The sequence below is a fragment of the Pimephales promelas genome, chromosome 9 (genome assembly GCF_988280905.1).
Source record: "Pimephales promelas chromosome 9, fPimPro1.hap1.1, whole genome shotgun sequence".
Taxonomy (NCBI): Eukaryota; Metazoa; Chordata; class Actinopteri; order Cypriniformes; family Leuciscidae; genus Pimephales; species Pimephales promelas.
In genome coordinates this window covers 1,552,501-1,572,758 of record NC_142777.1, presented here as the reverse complement: position 1 = coordinate 1,572,758, position 20,258 = coordinate 1,552,501, and the positions used below count along the sequence as shown (strand labels likewise).

The following is a 20,258-nucleotide window of genomic DNA, read 5'->3' as shown; positions in this document are numbered from 1 at the left end:
GCAACGCTAGAATTTTTCTTATCCGATTCCGACACGTTTGTAGAAAGTCCAATGAGCAATATGGCGGAATAAGTCTAAATAAAACAGCCAATCTTTCTCCAAACTAATACTTCCAATGGGTTTCTTTGTTCAACCACCACTACGTTTTGTAAAACAATTGCCGTTGATATTTATTTATTGAATTTTGGGAAAATGTTGAGATATAAATGTTTAGCTATATTGCCCATCCCTAACTAGGGATGCTTGCTTAAAACAGCATGGAGTCTGCATGGCACAAAACTTGGAAACCATGCAACCTTGGCATTAACATATGTGTCTGTGTGTCATTAACTTATACCAGTAGAACAATTAGCTTATGAAAATTAATGTTGCATAAACAAGTGATGTCATTAGTTACAGATGTACAGTATTTATCTCAGAAGCCCCAGATAAACCAGCTGTTCTGTCCTTTGAATGCTATTTTAGTACCCTTTAAAGCAACCCCAAACGGGCCCGCGGGGGCTCGAGTCACCTCTCCTGCACAAGGTTAACAACACCCTGAGAGCTGTCACCAGAGGCCATACCACTCTCCATGGGAAAGAGACATTGCAGGATATTTCGGGGCTAAAGCAGCACCGGTCTAAATGTTGTTTGTTGACCTTGGGTCTCAGGCATGAGGGATGCATGACTACTGGTCTTGCTCCCAAGTGTGCAAGAGATCTCATTATATTTATGGCTGAATAAGTGCATGTAACATTTACTGATATTAGACAGTTTTAACTGCCAGTAACTAGTGACGTAACTGCCAGTAAATGTGGCTCATAGTACCATTTACTGGCAGTTACCACACAGTTAATGGCAGTTAAATCTGTCTAGTATCAGTTTTTATTTCCATTTAAGTATTTTTCTTTCACTGCAGGTGATGTGTGTGCCACGTCTTCAGTGTTAAAACGACTTAGTACTGTTTCTGAGAAGAAAAAGTACTTCAGTGTTTGTAGTTTAACACTTTTTACGCGTGTTTGTAATTCTAATCGAATTCTCGTCTACAGCGCAATGGATTGTGGGCACTATTAGCCATGAGTGAGCATGGATCTCCACTTCGGATTCTGACCGGTATCTTTGGAATACTCATTTCACAGACTGTGAAATTGCGTGTGTATGACACGGCAATTCGTATTTCCATTTTTATTACTGTATATATGACTTACCTCAACCCCATCCCTAAACCTACCCGTCACTGGGATTAATGCTATTTATGAGTCTTCCCCTACCATTCTAGGAAAAAAATATTGCTCCCCAGATGTAGATCTACACTCTTAGAAAAAATGGTTCTATTTAGAACCAAAAATGGTTCCATCCCCCTCTTCATATATGGAACTCCAAAATGGCTCTATATAGAACCATTTTTTTTTTTGGTAAATGTTCTATTGGCCAAGTGTGGAACCCCAGGGTTCTATATAGAACCCAGAGGAACCATTTTTTAAGAGTGTATAGAACCTTTTAGGGGTTCCAAATACGTAGCACCTATAGAACCTTTTAAGGTTCTATATAGAACCTTTTCTTCTAAGAGTGTACATTTTGCTTTGTTTCGCTCGGACTTTTAACGGCGTGTACACACACGCGGAATCACTCGGACATTAATGGAAAAGCTAACTTTTCTGCACAAGATATACGTTTGATTCTTTTTCTCTATGTCTAAATGTTCACTCCTCGCAAGTATAACTTACATTTTACAATTCAGGGACTGTAACTAGAGATATGCTAGTTATAAATACAGTAATCATTACTTTATTTAGGCAGAAAAAGTTCATTGTTGTTTCCAAGCTCATTAATGTTAACGTTAGCGGTCTTCCACTGATGTTAGCGGCATTTGTGGTTAGCTAGTCTATGATGAGCCATTATTTAGCAATGGATAACGTCATACTGCAAATTGTAAAACATACATTTTCAATATACTGTAACAGGCCAAGGAGAGATGGTTGTAGCGTGTTTCGTCCGTTTTTATTTTATTTTTTAAATATTCATTTATCGGCCATTATAACTGCCGATACCGATATTATGGAAAATGCCTAATATCGGCCGATAATATCGTTCTGGATGTTCACATATGCCTAAAGGAACCGAACCGAGGGAGAAAACGCACCAGGTTTAGAAACAAATGCTCAGGTCAATATACAGTTGTCATGCCTATACATGAAACTACTGAAACATTGGCCAATCTTCACTGATTTAACACTTCCATCAGTAAGAGCAGAGTGTGACGTTGAATTAGCAGAGCAATAGCACAGCTGTACATAAAATAATGTAAAATATGTAATACAATCCACACAACATAATGGGAGACATATCAGAATTCAAAAGAGAACAAATGGTTGGTGCGCGACGGGTCAGCTCATCTGTGATCAAGTCTTTAAGGTGTCTCGAGAGCTATGATGTCCAGGGTAATGTCGGCATACCACCATGTAGGATGAACCACATCCAACAGGAGTAACAGGATGTTACCTGGATTGTCTCCAAAAAACATAAAAGCACAGCTGTCCAACTCACTGCAGAATTAAATGAGCAGCTCGAATCTTGTTTCCACCAAAACTCCCCAGAATCAATATTCATGGTCAGGCTGCAATAGCCAAACCTTTGATCGCTTGTGCCAATGCCAAATGTTGGTTTCAATGGTGCCAGAGGAGGAAATATTGGTCTGTGGACAGGATTGTTCTCAGATGAGTCCACCTTCACGGCCGTTCCCACATCAATGAGAGTTACGGTGAGGAGAGGAACCAGAGGCTGTTGCGTGTCCAGAGTGAATCTCGGGGTTTGGGCTGCAATATCACGACATTCCCAACTGTGCTTCATTGATTACTAAACCGCTCTGCACTGTAAAAAAAAAATTTGGAGTAGGATTTACTTGAAAAAACCTTGCTAAACGATCTCACTCAGAAAATGCTAGTAAATTTACAAAGATTTGCCAAGTAAAAACCTACACATATTTATCAGTAGCTTTAATTAGAAATCTTTAAGTTAAATTTACTTGGAATGTGGAATTAAGTAAACTTTACAAAAAATAAGTAATTTTAACTCGGCTTGTAAAAGGTTGATTAATACCGATTTTGTATTACACTTCACTAAAACAATTATCTTGAATTTTATTAGTCATTTATAGTATGTTCTTTACTTAGATCATCTAAGTAATTTATATATACATTATATCAGACTTTAAGCCTTATGTGAATGCAAACACCTCAATACTTGGTAGACAATACACAATGGTGGTAACATTTGATGGATCGTTTTTGTGTTTGAATGTGTCGTTTTAAGCAAAAAATTTACTCGAAATGTCACAAAATGACAATTTACTAATACTGAAAACAAAAATCAATGATAAAACAGTGTAAATACAGCTGGAATCCAGTGAAAAATGAACCTCATTAATTATTCAAGGTCCAGTGCATGATGGGAAAAGTTGAGTAATTTTTACTTAATTTTATTGAGTTGATATTACACTTTCATTTATACTCGCTTGAAATAAGTACTGATATGGAATTTACTTAGTTTTTTAAATTCTTGCCTGAACTAACTTTTTCAAATAAATGACATTGGGTTTTTCACTAGTATTTACTTAACCAAAAAATAATTTTTTACAGTGTGTATCTGAAGGGGGTGCCATGTATCAGCATGAAAACGTTGTGGAAATATGTTCCTACAATTGACCCTTCGCTAAACCCCGCCCTCCCTAGTTACTGTTGCTAAGCCTGTCAAGCTTTCGCGGCTGGCCCATCTATTATAGTGTGGATGCACCCGGTATCAGACATTTCAATGAGATAATTAGTAATTTTCAGCGAACAAGTGAAATATCTGAGAGAGCAAGACAAAAGGGACTACAGTATGCATTCGAGGGATATATTCACGACATTATATGCAACCGATTAGGGAATAATTTCTTAAAAATTTAAGTTAAAGCCTAACGTTATAGTCCCTGTCCCTTCGTTATAGTCCTTTCTGGAAGGAAAACAATTCCTCTCCCCCGTCCAAACTTTTAGTATACCGGTATCAGATTTGCACAATCCATACGCACAATGCTACAGCATGTTTCCCTCGTTCGAAAGCTTGCCAGACCTCCCGCGCATAGTTACGGTTGCTACGACATGATTGGCCAGTGGCGGTTTTCGGGCGTGGCTTAGCGAAGGGTCAATTCACTGCAGTTTCCAGCTTCCAGAAATGAACACTAGAGGCAATAAAACACCAACAACTTTTCCTTTTCACACAAATTATAGGGGCATATTTTTGATTAATAAAGACTTAATGTCTCACGGTTATGGCCTCAAAACACTCGTCCAGCGAAATACAAGACACGATAAAAGAGCCAAAGCAGCTAAAACGTCATGGTTGCCTCAGAAAATGTGTTTTTATCTCACGTTTGCTTTTGTTAACACTTTCAGCTGGATTTAGTGTAGGTTGTACGTTATTTTCGAGAGCGATAGAGCTGGAACCTCTCCGGACTTTCAACAACCTCCGTAATAGATCATTGCCAGATTCACGTTCATCAGTTTTGGATAAAGAGCCACTGTAAACATACAAGGAACATAAAGTAATTTTGCGGACATGTCAATATGAGTGGTTGATATGAGTCAAAATGTTGCATTGATTTTATCTTATTTTTCTTGTACAGATTATTTTACAGATTGACTTTTAGAGAGCATTTGCAGTACTACAGCACGTGGCTTTGTAGGACGAGCCTCCTGGAGAGGGGAACACAATGGCTGCGCTGGCCAACAATGGGGTCGTGCATGTCAGCGTTACTGTTCTGGCGGTTTCAGAGTCGAAACAGCTGAGGCATGAGCAGCGCTGGAAGTCTGGAGATAGCTTGCTTGTTTTCTTGAGATTACATCTGCTTGTTTTGGCACGCTCTTGAAGCGTTCCTCCCTTACACAAACGTATTGTGAAGGGGACTTTTTCAAACACAAAAAGACAGAGGAAGGATCTATTTAGATACAGCGCTGTTTTCCCCATTTCAGAGGCTTGCTCCAAGTCACGCAGATATTGGACTTTTCAACACCAGCTTTTGTATTATTGTAAGGACTAAAATCATTTATATTCATCATAACACAGTGTCATCACATGTCAACTATTGAAATAATATCTGATATGTGTACCTTTGTAATCATGCATGTACATCTTGGAAATTGTAACTGTTTGTTTATTTTGAATGGATCAAATCCAGAGAGAAAAGTGACGCTCATTAAATAGGCAGGCATAATAAGCATAGGCTTCAGCCTACACCTTTTTTGATTATCATCTATATATTTTTTTTCTTCACTTTGGAAAATTATGTGTGAGGACAAAATCATTTTTATTTTTTTTGGTCAAGTCAAGTCACCTTTATTTATATAGCGCTTTTAACAATACAGATTGTATCAAGGCAGCTTCACAGTGATAACATGAAGATAATAAAACAGTTTGTTTCTAGAAGAAAATTGCGTCATCGTCCACCTTAAGTAAGGCAAATCAATAATATAGTTGAATATTAAATGTTGTTGTTGTACATGTGAAATATGGAGAATTAGGTAACGCTTCCTTTTGCAGTACAGTACTTACAGTGTACTTACCTAAAAAGTACTGGCTAAAATATAAGGTAAGTACATGGAAAAGGGGTATGTTCAGGGTTAGTACTAGTTATTACCCAGTAATTGTAGTTACTAAAATAAGTACATAGTATTTACATGGGTAACTGGACTGTAAAAGGAAGCGTTACCGAAAATTAAATAACTCAGAGCAACATGACATCATGACTTTTGCGTAAACATACACACCACTTTCGAGTCATCTCTACGCATTTTAAGCTATCCGCATGTATCCGCGTGTATGCGTGTATGTTTGCCATTAACATCCGAGTGATTACGCGTGTGTAACGGTCACCAGGTGGAGTGCCCTTGAGAATCACCAGAGGGCACTCCACACCAGATGTTCATGTTTCCCTCACAACTACATTTCCCAGAACTCACTGCCCGGACTCATCACTGATCTCATTCACCTGTACCTCATTCACTGATTGCATTCACCTGTGTCTCATCCTGTTAGTGTGTCTATATATACCTTGTGTTCACGTTCAGTGTTTGCGAAGTCTTGTTTAAGTGTTACACTGCATTTCTGAGCGTTTTCCGTGTTTGTTTTCTGGTTTTTGACGTTGGATTGTTCTTGGATTTTGATTACTGCTGCCTGCCCTGATCTCCTGCCTGTTACCTGACGACTCTCTGCGCTCACTCTCTGATATCCCTGTTTTGCTGTTTCCTGACCCCTGCCTGTTTGATGATTCTAAATAAAGCTGCACTTGGATCTACATCTCCCAGTCTCGGAGCATTTCGTAACAGAAGACTTCGACACACCAAGATCCAGCAGCCATGCCAACAAGAAGCCCAGACGTCCAGATCTTGCGTCTCCGTCAGGAGAATCGGTCCGTCGAGGACTATGTTTCTGAGTTCATTGAACTGGCCCATTTCGCCTCAATGAGCACAGAGTGTTTAATGATCTTTTTCCGAGGAGGACTCTCTGAACCCCTCAGTTCACTCATGCCCTTACACAATCGTCACGGGACATTAGAGGACTATATTAACCAGGCCCTTTTGCTAAGCGGTTCCTTGTTTACTGTGGGCGTTGTAGAGAAGGAGATCCATGAACCCGTGGTATCTACTCAAACAGGGCTCCACGTCACTTCTGCCGAGCCAGAGACGCTTCACGTCACTTCTGCCGAGCCAGAGACGCTCCACGTCACTTCTGCCGAGCCAGAGATGCTTCACGTCATTTCTTCCAAGCCAGTGTCTAAAGACAAGATGGCTGATTCAGAGACTGTTCAAATCACTTCTGCTGATCCAGATTCTGTTCACGTCACAGCCTTCGAGCCAGTGTCTCCGGACAAGATGGCCGCCTTCGAGCCAGTGTCTCCGGACAAGATGGCCGCCTCCGAGCCAGTGTCTCCGGACAAGATGGCCGCCTCCGAGCCAGTGTCTCCGGACAAGATGGCCGCCTCCGAGCCAGTGTCTCCGGACAAGATGGCCGCCTCCGAGCCAGTGTCTCCGGACAAGATGGCCGCCTCCGAGCCAGTGTCTCCGGACAAGATGGCCGCCTCCGAGCCAGTGTCTCCGGACAAGATGGCCGCCTCCGAGCCAGTGTCTCCGGACAAGATGGCCGCCTCCGAGCCAGTGTCTCCGGACAAGATGGCCGCCTCCGAGCCAGTGTCTCCGGACAAGATGGCCGCCTCCGAGCCAGTGTCTCCGGACAAGATGGCCTCCTCCGAGCCAGTGTCTCCGGACAAGATGGCCTCCTCAGAGCTAGTGTCTCCGGACAAGATGGCCGCCTCCAAGCTAGTGTCTCCGAACAAGATGGCCGATCCAGTGTCTCCGGACAAGATGGCCGATCCAGTGTCTCCGGACAAGATGGCCGATCCAGTGTCTCCGGACAAGATGGCCGATCCAGTGTCTGCTCCCGATCCAGTGTTTGTTTCTGTGTCTGTGTCTGTCCTTGTGACCATTTCTGTTGTAGTGTCTGTTCCTGAGCCAGTGCCTGGTCCTGAGAGGGCATCACCGCCGTGGCCGCCCGAGGGGTCTTCCCCGCCGTGGCCGCCCGAGGGGTCTTCGCCGGCGTGGCCGCCCGAGGGGTCTCCGCCGCCTTGGCCTCCCTTACAACCTGCTCCGCCCTGGCCGCCTGCACATCTTGCTCCGCCCTGGCCGCCTGCACGGCCTGCTCCACCCTGGTCTTCCGTCCTAGTCTCCAGGCCCTATTCTGCTCCACAGGCCTGGCCCTCCATCCCTCCCCCGGATCCGCCTCCGCTCCACCTCCCTCCTGAACTGTTTTTGGAGCGTCTGGAAGCCGCTCTTTGGGGGGGGGCTATGTAACGGTCACCAGGTGGAGTGCCCTTGAGAATCACCAGAGGGCACTCCACACCAGATGTTCATGTTTCCCTCACAACTACATTTCCCAGAACTCACTGCCCGGACTCATCACTGATCTCATTCACCTGTACCTCATTCACTGATTGCATTCACCTGTGTCTCATCCTGTTAGTGTGTCTATATATACCTTGTGTTCACGTTCAGTGTTTGCGAAGTCTTGTTTAAGTGTTACACTGCATTTCTGAGCGTTTTCCGTGTTTGTTTTCTGGTTTTTGACGTTGGATTGTTCTTGGATTTTGATTACTGCTGCCTGCCCTGATCTCCTGCCTGTTACCTGACGACTCTCTGCGCTCACTCTCTGATATCCCTGTTTTGCTGTTTCCTGACCCCTGCCTGTTTGATGATTCTAAATAAAGCTGCACTTGGATCTACATCTCCCAGTCTCGGAGCATTTCGTAACAGAGTGTCTGTACACGCTAGGGCTGGGTACCCAGATAGCAAACTGACATTGAATCAACGTGGAAATATGACATTGAAACAACGTTGATCTGACATTGTTTTGCTCATCGAATTAACGTTGAACCAACATCAGACGCGTCATTCTTTCAAAACTAACGGAAAATCAACTTGAAATCAACGCGTTGTTTCAACGTTATGAAAGCAAACCAATTTTCGATTTCATTTAGCTTTGAAGAATGCCGCGTCTGACGATGGTTCAACGTTAATTCGATGAGCAAAATCAACGTTGTTTCAATGTCATGAGAGACGTCGTTTCCACGTTGATTCAATGTCAGTTTGCTGTCTGGGTAATAAATATCGATTTCTCGATATTAATCGATTCTCATTTTTACGAACCGATATCGATTCTTAAATCTCAAGAATCGATTAGTCATCCTGTTTCATTTGAATGAATGGATCATTGTATCGCAGCTGCGCGCATCCAAAAAAATCGCAATGATCTTTGTCCTTTGTTACTATCGATATGAAACAAAGTCTCAATTTTCAAATTACGTCCATTTTCTTTAGAAATTCAAAAACATAAATAGTGTTTTGTCGCTGTGGCGTGAGATCGCTCTGGAGCAGCAGCAGCGCTGATCTCTCTTCCGGCTTAATAATACCAGTCACAGCGCCAAATAAACATGAATGAGCATCTGAAAGTGTGTTAAAGATAGAGCACAACTTATCCAAATCCGGATCATGTCACATTGATTCACTCAATCAGCGTTTCAACCGTGGAAAGACGTCAGTTAAACAGCTCGTAATCAATGTCATCGTCATATTTACCTCAGAAAACCCACATAAACTCGTTAGTCAGATAGAAAAAATAACTCTAGAGAGGAGCATTTTGCTAAATATATACACCATATTACATATGCATTATAATCTTAATGTTCTTCAAAATTTAATGCATATTTGAATAAATCTGGCAAGTTTTTATGACAGCCACCATTTAAATGTTTATATTTCATTTAATCTTCTTATTATAAAAATAAATAAAAGTGTAATTTAAGTGTTTGTATAGCTACAAAACAGTTCATTATTACCTTCATATTAGGCTAATGAAGCCTATAGGCTACAACTAGACTCCCATAGTTTACAGCATTAGTTAAGAGATTTGATTTCCTTGAGAAAAATGGCCATTTATTGTAACTGATATCCAAAATAATCAATATTGAATCGAATCGAAATGGAATCGAATTGCAAGCTTGTGAATCGAAATTGAATCGAATTGTGAAATTTGTCTCAATACCCAGCCCTAGTACACGCCGTCAAATGTCCGCGCGAAACGAAGCAAAATGTAGATCTACATCTGGGGAGCGATCTTTTTTTTTTTTCCTAGGATGGTAAGGGAACAGTCATAAATGCCATTAACCCCAGTGACGGGTAGGTTTAGGGACGGGGTTGAGGTAAGTCATATATTTATATACGGTATACAGTAATAACGTTAAGTCAATGGCGTTCATAAACACTTGTGCGTCTTGATAGCACGCTAAAAATGGAAATACGAATTGGCGCAGTGTTGTAGTCGAGACCACCTCACTCGAGTCCGAGTCAAGACCAAGTCCATAGAGAGTCAAGTCCAAGACCAGAGACGGTCGAGTCCGAGTCGAGACCGAGACCAGTGAGGGTTGATTACCTAATTTACTTTTATTTACTTAGAGAAATCCTTTTTTTATTTTACTGAATTTACTTAGAGTTTAAAAAATATGATCAGTTTAGGGTAAAAAGGCCACATAGTAGGTGGTGTTAAAAGTAATTTTATTACAATTTGTCATGCGCAGTTGCGCACTAGAAAATCGCCAATCACTGGGCGTGTCAATCAATTTAAAGAAATATTTTATTAACATACATTAATAATCATGAAACATATTTTTAATTGAACTCGAGTGGACTCGGGAATAATTCCGAGTCCTAAAAAAAAAATGTTCGAGTACGAGTCAATTCCGAGTCCAAATGGACACGAGTCCATGACAAGACCAAGACCATTAAAATATGGTCTCGAGACCGAGTCCGAGTCTCGAGTACTACAACACTGAATTGGCGTGTCATACACACGCTACTTCATGAGATCAGTTTGCTCAGAGAGTGTTTGGTGGAGGAGAGATGTACCCTGCCATTCAGGGAAACTACATCGAACAACTGAGAAAAACAAAGCAAAACTCCACAGATGAAAGGCTGACGGGGTGTTAATAGCGGGGTCACAGGTTCTTCTGCATTACGTAATGGCTTCCCCAGCGGACTGGTGAAATGATGAGGGGAAATGAGCACCTTCTGCTCAACATCCGTGCCCTTCTTCCCTCCTGCTCTCCCTGTGTGGGAAACTCGGGCCCCTCGCCTCGGACACACGCCCCTGTGCGCTGGGGCTATTTTAGGAAGCTGTAAATATGGGAACTTCCTCTGTGTTCGGGTATCTCATATCTCGATGGATCGTTTTACACTATTAACAAGCTTCAAGCACAGTAAGCCGACTTACGAACTGGGACGAACCAGCTGCCCTGAACGATATTAAACTGAACTGGTTTAGTTTAGGAATGTAAGGAGGACAGCTGAAGAACAAATGCATTTTGACACGAGTGAAGTCTAAGATTTAAGAAGACGTCAACATGGATTTAACCTCATTTACTTAAATCTGTGTTCTGCCTGGTCAACATTATGTAATTAACAGAAACTGACAGTTTGGTAGCTCATTAAAAATCTATTCGATATGTGCATAGATTTGATTGTAGTTTACTGTTTTGTGTTACTGTTCTTGTGGATGGTTTAGAAAAAATACTTAAATGTGAACCTTGAAATTTATTTCATTTTTCTTCCCATTTTAGTAAAAATTCCCTCTGACAGCAGTTATTACACACAGTAGGACAAATACAATTAAAAAAACATAATTAAAGTTTTTCTGGTACAGTAGAATAGGTTTATATAACACGTAGTAAGAAATACTACCGAAACTGAATAATCAAATGTAAAATTATAACACTGACTGTATAGACCCCTAGCTGGAGGCAAAACAAAGTGAAAACTGGAGGCGGCCAATGCAAACCAGCACAGATTCGGCTACATAATAAGGAGCTTAAATTACTTGTATTATTTTTAAATGTCATCTTATTGTGTTGTTTGGTGCAAGTATCAATAAAAAATGAATATGCTGTATCTGGATTTTTTATCTCTAGAAAATATTCACATGATTAAAATCGCACCGTAATGACACTCTTTACATTGTCGTGGTCTCGGCAGAACTGCGGATCAAAACACGTCTTGTACAGGAGCATATAGGCATCTAAAGATTTATACGCCCTCAGTTTCTCTTTACGATCGGTTTCTCTATAAGGTAGGTGTAGAAGTCAGACCACTCAACCGAGGTAACGTACGTTAATTCTGTCATAGATTGAGTGAGCGTGTGAAGGCTACGGGTCGGCCAATCTGGTTCTGTCCGTTAAAAATAACTTTTGGAAATAACAATCGCGGTCCTGGACACTGAGTGACCTTACACATTAAGATAATATCGGATTTTCTCCAGTCATTGTTAAAAAACAAGCTAATAAAACTTGCTAACTAGCGTTAGTGAAGCGGCCAGAGGGATCGTTCCGCCTCCACCTAAGCTCCGCCCACAAAAAACGTCACCATGTTTACCAACTGAAAAGGGGTCTATAGTCTTCACTGTATGAATTAAATATAAATTGATTCATATTAAAGATCAAAAATGTGATCTGCTTCATCTGTGAGAACATGGATCCATCATGCCTTGTTCCCACTGTTGGGCTGGTGGTGGTGGTGTAATGGTGTGGGGATGTTTTCTTGGCACACTTTAGGCCCCTTAGTGCCAATTGGGCATCGTTTAAAGGATTAGTTCTCTTTTGAAAAAACTTTTGCTGATAATTTCCTCACCCCCATGTCATCCAAGATGTCCATGTCTTTCTTTCCTCAGTCGAAAAGAAATAAAGGTTTTTTATGAAAACATTCCAGGATTTTTCTCCTTATAATGGACTTCCATGGGGACCAACCGAGGTCCAAACGACAGTTATAACAGTTACAGATGCAGCTTCAAATATCTTTTAAACGACACCAGACGATAAATAAGGGTCTTATCATGCGAAACGATCGGTTATTTCAAAGCTTATTCCAAAAATGTAACTTTTCTAAGGACAAATGCTAGCCTTGCTCTATTCTCTGAGGCGCGTTTGCAACGTCACGTAATACGTAATTACGTTCAAAAGGTCACGGGCGACGTAGCCAGAAGTACAGAGTCAGTGTTTACAAGTTGAACGCATAGGTTGAACGTGAAAACTAACTCAAACGCCGTTTACAAAAAAGGAATTAAAAGGTAAAACAACGATGTCGGACGATTTTGATTCTGTACTTCCGGCTACGTCGCCCGTGACCTTTTGAACGTAATTACGTTTTACGTGACGTTGCAAACGCGCCTCACAGAATAGAGCAAGGCTGCATTTGTCCTTAGAAAAGTTACATTTTTGGAATAAGTTTTGAAATAAGCGATCGTTTCGCATGATAAGACCCTTATTCACCGTCTGGAGTCGTTTAAAGACATTTGAAGCTGCATCTGAAACTGTTATTAACTGTCGTTTGGACCTCGGTTGGACCCCATTGAAGTCCATTATAAGGAGAAAAATCCTGGAATGTTTTCATCAAAAACCTTAATTTCTTTTCGACTGAGGAAAGAAAGACATGGACATCTTGGATGACATGGGGGCGATTAAATTATCAGCAAAAGTTTTTTCAAAAGTGAACTAATCGTTTAAATGCCACGGCCTACCTGAGCATTGTTTCTGACCATGTCCATCCCTTTATGGCCACCATGTCCCCATCCTCTGATGGCTACTTCCAGCAGGATAATGACCATGAATCATTTCAAATTGGTTTCTTGAACATGTCAATGAGTTGACTGTACCAATATGGCCGCCACAGTCACCAGATCTCAACCCAATAGAGCATCTTTGGGATGTGGTGGAACGGGAGCTTCATCCCACAAATCTCCATCAACTGCGAGATGCTATCCTATCAACATGGGCCAACATTTCTAAAGACCTTGTTGAATCAATGCCACGTAGAGTTAAGGCAGTTCTGATTGCGAAAGGGGGTCAAACACAGTATAGTGTGGTGTTGAAATGAAATATGAAATGCAACAATTATAATACATAGTTTCCTCTTGTGCGCACATACACTGCCTGGTCTTTAACACTCACTGTATGACAGTCTCATGACCCCAGCTCTAGGATGTGTTAATCCTCACTGAACTATGTGACTGTTTGCTTGGCGATCATACAATAGCTGCTACAAACCAGACCACTACAAAACAGGACCGTGAAAGGAGAGCTGGCCGAGGTCTCGGATGATTTATCGCTTTGAAGAATTCAAATATATTAAGGTATACAATAAATCTGTAACCTTTTTAAACAGTTTAATTTTTCGGCAACGTTTTTGGTGCCGTTGGCTGGCAGGTCTGTGACTCTGTGTATGAGGGGATGCAGACAAACTAATCATCTGACTTGGAGCCAAGACCCTTAAACAATCCATGTTCAAAGTCATTTCTTACGTATGCATGTTAGAGCAGCTGTGGCTGTCAAAAGGAAATGTTTCACTTTAAATGGTGTCTAGTTGGAGTTCAAGTAAACAGGATAGTATTTTATAACATGTGTAAGCCAAAGGCTACAAAAACGCTGCATTAGTTGTCAACCGTTTAAAATGAAGGACACTAAAAAGATGTCTTAAAGGAAAGGGTTCAAGATGAACCAACAACATTAGACTAGTTTGTTTTAAAGTCACGTTTTTTAATGTTGTTTACGTGGTGTTTTTAATCCGCTTTAATGTGTAAGTTGATAAGAGTATTTCCTCCTTAAAACTGCAGTGAACCAAAGACAGTCTCAAAAAGCGTTTCTGACGTCACAAACCACCTTGTAACCAATCAGATCAACGTGTGATCGACAACCAGTGGATCTCTGAGTGGAGACGGGGCTCATTTGCATATTCATAAAACCGTCGAGCTATATACAAGATATTTTAAGGCATGGATAAATTTTATTCAAGGAAAAAACATTCAAATGTAATTTTGGTGATCAAAGATGAGCTTTAAGGGACACACTCATGCCTAAAGGAGGACTTTAATAGATGCTAATAGCTAATGAAATATTATATTTTGTGAATATTGTTCTTATTAAATCTCACAGCAATTACCAGTTTAGTATTCAGTCAGTTTGAGATCTCAGCTGCCATCTGCTGGTCAGACTGTGTCATCAATAGTGCTAAACATAAAGCAGGACTGATTCATACCCCATCACAGCACTATTCATTCACACACACTTTCTTAATACTAAATCTCTGATAATCTTTCTTAATTTGTCTTGAAAGATTATCACATTTAATGCGCTTTTATATAATGTTAAGTGAAATGTTTCTCAGATCCCTCATTTCTTCCCATCCATCCCTCCCTACTGTTCTCACCAAGGTCCTGGGAAAGCCACAACCTCGCCAGCTCTGCATATCTCTGAAGCCTCTCCCATCGGGGGAGTGACACTTCCTGTCTGAGTCTGGAAACCCTCTCATGGTGTTCCCAAATTTTTTATAAATACTAACCAAAACAACATTTTCTGACAGTTTATCAAGGCCGTACCAAGAGTGTGTTTCCCCCGTCGAATCTGTTGCTATTGGTCGGCGCGTGCGTTTGTCTGGTCGAGGAATGTCTGAGAAGTGTTGGACTGTAATCTGGTGATCGTCCGTGTTGGTCGGTGGAAATTTGGCTAAAACTGTGTTTACTTACCCAATTCCTAAAAGGAGTTTGGTTAAGAAATATGTCATGTCACAGCAATTCTATTTCTAGGGCAGAATCAAATTCCTCTATTTTGTTTTAAGGACCATTTTGTAGATTTAAAATAAAGAATTATATAATTTTATAAATGAGTAATATTACACAAACTACAGTGTTGTTGCTCCAATATTCAGACCAACACACAGTTGCAAGCGTGATATTGCTTTCACAACAGGTTATGATTATAAACAAGACGTTAATACAGAATACTAACATTTAGAAAAATATGCTGCCTTCACCAAATATCAGTGTCTGAGTTGGGCGGGTCATAAACTTTAAACATAGCGATTGATTTCTGCTGTTACTGCTTTTCTTTATTCGTTTTTCCAGCAGCTACATCTCCTCGTCTTGCCTTTAAAGTAGCTCATATTTACATATATAAATAATCATTTGAAGCCTGTAGCCTACTTGATGTTCATATGGTTGTCAACGAATGGGACTCTACATTTTACTCAAAATGTAATTTCTTCAATACATTTAGGTTTTAATAAGATTTGACCAAGAAATGGGGAAGAATAAACCATGATTCCTATCGTTTCAGACAACAATGCACTTGGACATGACGAGCTCGTAATCACGACTTCAGAAGCGGGAAAGTAGGAAATGTACGATAACAATGTGGGTAATATGTAATTTGGGTCCAACAACAAAAAGAAAATCGACCACTGTTTTCGAGCGATGCACGTAGTGTGATTCATTCCTAATTCGTTCTGTCAACAAATTGTTTGAGTAAATAAGTCCATTACTTAAAAAGGCATGCTTACTTTATCGATTTAGTTATTCCACAACATACTTCTTAATTAGGCTACTACTACTGGCATGGGGTACTACTATTTATGGAAATCTGCTGAAATGCTTATATATCAACAGCCATGACAGGAACTATGTTTTTGTTTCTCTTGGGTTTGAAATGATAAACCAATATCTTGCAATGCAGATTTTCTTTCAATGTGTGAGACTTCAGATTCAGCTACAAGTTACTAGAAGACAAAAACAGTGCAGTAAACTGTACAACTAGTGTTTAATTGATTTGTTACACTTTACATTTGTTTAATTGATTTGTAACATGTTACATTGGTCGGTTATGTGATGAATGACACCTGTGTTTTGTACGGAACTGACGTCACACATCCAAACTCACCTTGGTCGTTGCAAGATCGGCTCAGAAAAAAATGTATTTCTGTGGACAGCTATAGAAACCTTTGTTTCAGATGCCAATTTGCTTTGATATTTGTATCTAATGACATTCAGACATTTTGAACTGTTCAAATACTTCATATTACTATATTGTGAAGAATAAGCGACACTCACCTGCTGTCCTGCCGCTGCTTTGCCACTTAACTCTTGCCTCGACTGTCCCTTCAAATGTAAACACGGCGGAAGATCCGTTATTCCCCATCAAAACAACAGTTTGTGAAACTAATTCGGTCCAAAGAGTCGCCACTGTACTGTCTCTGCGGTGGAGTCTGATGTTGGTACTGAGAGGAAAAACTGAAAACCCGCCTAAATTCAGTTTGAAATCTAAAAACACCCTACACGTGCTTGTGTGTATCTCTCACGCGCTGTCCAATCGCTGTGCTCGTGAACGCCCCAACGGTCCTTCCTCCTGGCTGCCGGCGCGCGCCCGCGACATCTCTTTAGTTATCAGTAAGGGAATGTGTTGTGTAGATTCCGTATGTCACGTCATAACTATCCCAGTTATGCGAAAAACAGTACTTATGTTGCTTTAACCGGAAATCAAGACGGTTTATTTGATTTAGAATATAAAAAAATTCAAAACAAGTATTTCAGTCAAAGATAATTTATGTTTGCTATGCTAGACCTTTAACCCGCGAAAATGCGAATGCGAATTCCGCGGGAACACAGAGGAATTGGCAACCCTCCTCAGATATGATCGATGGGGTTTCTGCACCCTCAGTCTCATGAATGACCTGGCCTGGAATGACAAAATGCTCCTCTGATCACGGAGAGATCGGCCTCAAATGTCTCTGAAATGGAGAAAAAGAGCTTTTCATTGATCAACTGTCCTCTGAGAGCCCGTTTGGTCTGATCTCGCCTTGATTTCGTTTGTTGTAGCCTATATTTACACCATACTTTGTAGAATTATACCAACATGTCAAAAAAGTTACTTTAATCAATGATCAGCAGCACTAATAAAGCCCCGTTCTTACAGATCATTAACTAAAAAATGTTGGTTTAGGGTTTAGTTAACCTTTAAGTCGATGCCCTCTGAATACAAATGATCTTTCAGAACTTTATTTTGAACTTTTAGAAATATATTGCTTTAGGCTATATGGTAAGTTAGCATATACGTAGAATGTCCCACTTTGTTGATTTCTGTTGAGTAAAAATTGGAATAAAATCAAGTATACCTATATTTTCTGAAAATTGTGAAGTAGTGCTACTCTTTTGATTTTGGTTAAAATCCATGTTACACGTTCGTGACATCTGCCAAATCACACACTCGTTAAATATTAATTTTTGTTTGAAAACTTTGTCCACTTGACTTGTCATTAAATCATACTGTGTTATTTCAGGACAAACTGTATGGAGGTCTAAACTAAATTATGTGACATTAAAGTAAAAAAGCTCAATTTAGAGAAACGTGTGGGAAAAACAGATTATGTGAATAAATCTACAAATATGCAGAAAAGCATGATAAAGTTTGTCGCCAGGGGGCGCTCTCTAATAGTTTTTGAACATCTTTGGTTTAACTTTATTAAAGTGTACGTTTGTTATATACCAGCATCAACCAGCATGTTTCTGGATATTTAAAGCAATGAACTTAAGACCCGAGAATATACACAAAACAAGCCAGAAAGGCCTATCTCATTTCAAGAGTGTAAAAGGGCACATATTCCTTCACTCGTCAGTATTTTACAAACAGAAGATATTTATTCCAACAAACCATTTAAAATGCCTAAATGTTAAGAGTTATAAACCATCTTATTGTTATGATGATGTTTTGAAATGTCCATGTTTGAGCTTTTAAAGTCTTATGACCTTGCTCACTCTGCATGTGTTTGGGACTGATTATGAAAATGAATCCTCTGTGACGTCAGAGCAGCGACTCGAGCTCTTTATTATTATCACATACACACACACACACACACACACACAGATTAACAGCAGATCTGGATAAAGATCTCAATGAAACAACACGTCTTGCATTGTGTGTTAGGTGACCAGCCTACATTTTGCGATTTACATGCATTACATATACATCCATGCAAAGACTATCATGCGACTTACATTTAACTACTCACTTAATGATGTTGGGTTAAAAATAACCTAACGAGTAACCCAACTATGGGGTGGTATAGCACCTTCCCAACAAATGCATTGGGTTAAAAAGCCAGTTGGGTTAAAAGTAACCCAACAGTTATTTATTTTTATTTATGACATTATTGAAGTAAAGTTAGTTTTAAAAGACAGCTTGTTTACAAACAAGCTTGTCTCAACAAATATATTTTTAAATTACGAACAAAATTTTGAGGAGTCTATAATACACTCTAAAAAATGCTGGGTTGTTTTAACCCAATTTTGGGTCAAATATGGACAAACCCTAAATGTTGGGTTAAAAATGTAATGTAAAAAATTAACCCAACGGCTGGGTTAGTCCATATTTGACCCAAAGTTGGGTTAAAATAACCCAGCATTTTTTAGAGTGTACATAATTGTGCACATAAATTCAAAATACACGAGTGTACAAACAACATTACATATTTAACCCAACGCCCAGCTCGCCCTCCTACGCACTTTCGCTCTTGAACCAGCCTAGAAATGAGCCAACATTTTTAGAAATTAACCCAATATAGTGACCCAATATGTGTTACCCAACGGTTGGGTTAAGAAAAAATAACCCAACATTTTTTCCTGTGTATGTTGTCTTTCATTTCAGCTCTTTAAAGCAGGATGGATTCTGATTGGCTGTCAGTGTTTTCAACCTTCAGGAAGAAATCATTATGAAAGTGACGTAACGATATCATTTCGCCGTGTTGTTATGGTGATACTTTGCTATTCTTTTAGAATGATTTTCAGAACTATATTTATAGTCATCGTCCATCGGCCTTAAAGGATTGTTCCTACAGTAATAATCAGTGTGTGTGTGTGTGTGTGTGCTGATGGTTTATTCAGAGGTGGGAGGTTCGAGGAGGGCATCCCCTCACACTGATGGAGGACGAGCGGCCCTTCCTTTCTTCAGTCACAAAAGATCAGTCTGGCCCTGAGCAGAACATATGCCACTGAGATCGCTCTGGTAAACAACACTTCCCAGCACTCAACTGTATATGACCTGATCATAATAACTCCATAATATCATAATTACTCAATAATATCATAATTACTCAATAATATCATAATAACTCCAACAGCTTCGAGCTTCTACTGTATATGCTGATGTGCTTTTATCACAACATTTTGATCTCCTGAAAGAGAAATGAGTTTGTTTTTTGTTTAGTATTTAGGTCTGAACACCTTTGATGTTAAATATTATAATTTTGTGGGGACATTATGTATTTTTTGTTTGCTATGTTTTTTAAATAGGCTGTTTACAAGTCAAATAGTGAAGGTGATCTACAGCAGTGCAGGGCCGTTCACTAAAACTACAACTTATTTTATTTTTAGCTATACTTGCTAATGCAACATTACAGTTTTTCTCCATTGGTTTGGCTCATTTCTTGAAACAGAAATTACATTCTCAAAACAACATGGGCAAACCTCCAAACTACTTGGCAATTGTTCACAACAGAATTGAATTTCTCATTGAGTTCATCAAATTGCAAATTCCTAAGTACATGTCTCAGTACATCTTTGCACATGATTAAGTACAGATTTAGCACAATTTCCAAGTGAATAGATCTTGTTGATCTAAAGTGATTGTTCATTCTCAGTCTGTTCACTCCAAAACGTGTCAGCGTCATTTCATTGTATAAGTCATCACGTAGTCTGTTCAATTGTCAAAATTAGTCAAGAACATAATATGAATCCCTTGGAACATTTGATACATTTACAGATTACAGCAATTGACAGAACTTGACTAACGAAGGAGGATCTAACTAATCTCAGATGACCAATCAAAC

General features: G+C 39.9%; 1 protein-coding gene across 1 annotated transcript in view; it reads right to left on the bottom strand.

The window, feature by feature from the left end:
* The window catches only part of neurl1b (neuralized E3 ubiquitin protein ligase 1B), a 50,879-nt gene extending 34,113 nt beyond the window's left edge, over positions 1–16,766 (bottom strand). The window contains exon 1 of the mRNA XM_039653841.2: positions 16,489–16,766. Within this exon, the coding sequence (XP_039509775.2) occupies positions 16,489–16,576 (88 nt within the window). The 5' untranslated portion in view covers positions 16,577–16,766. The remainder of the gene's footprint in view (positions 1–16,488) is intronic.
* Positions 16,767–20,258: the final 3,492 nt, after the last annotated feature.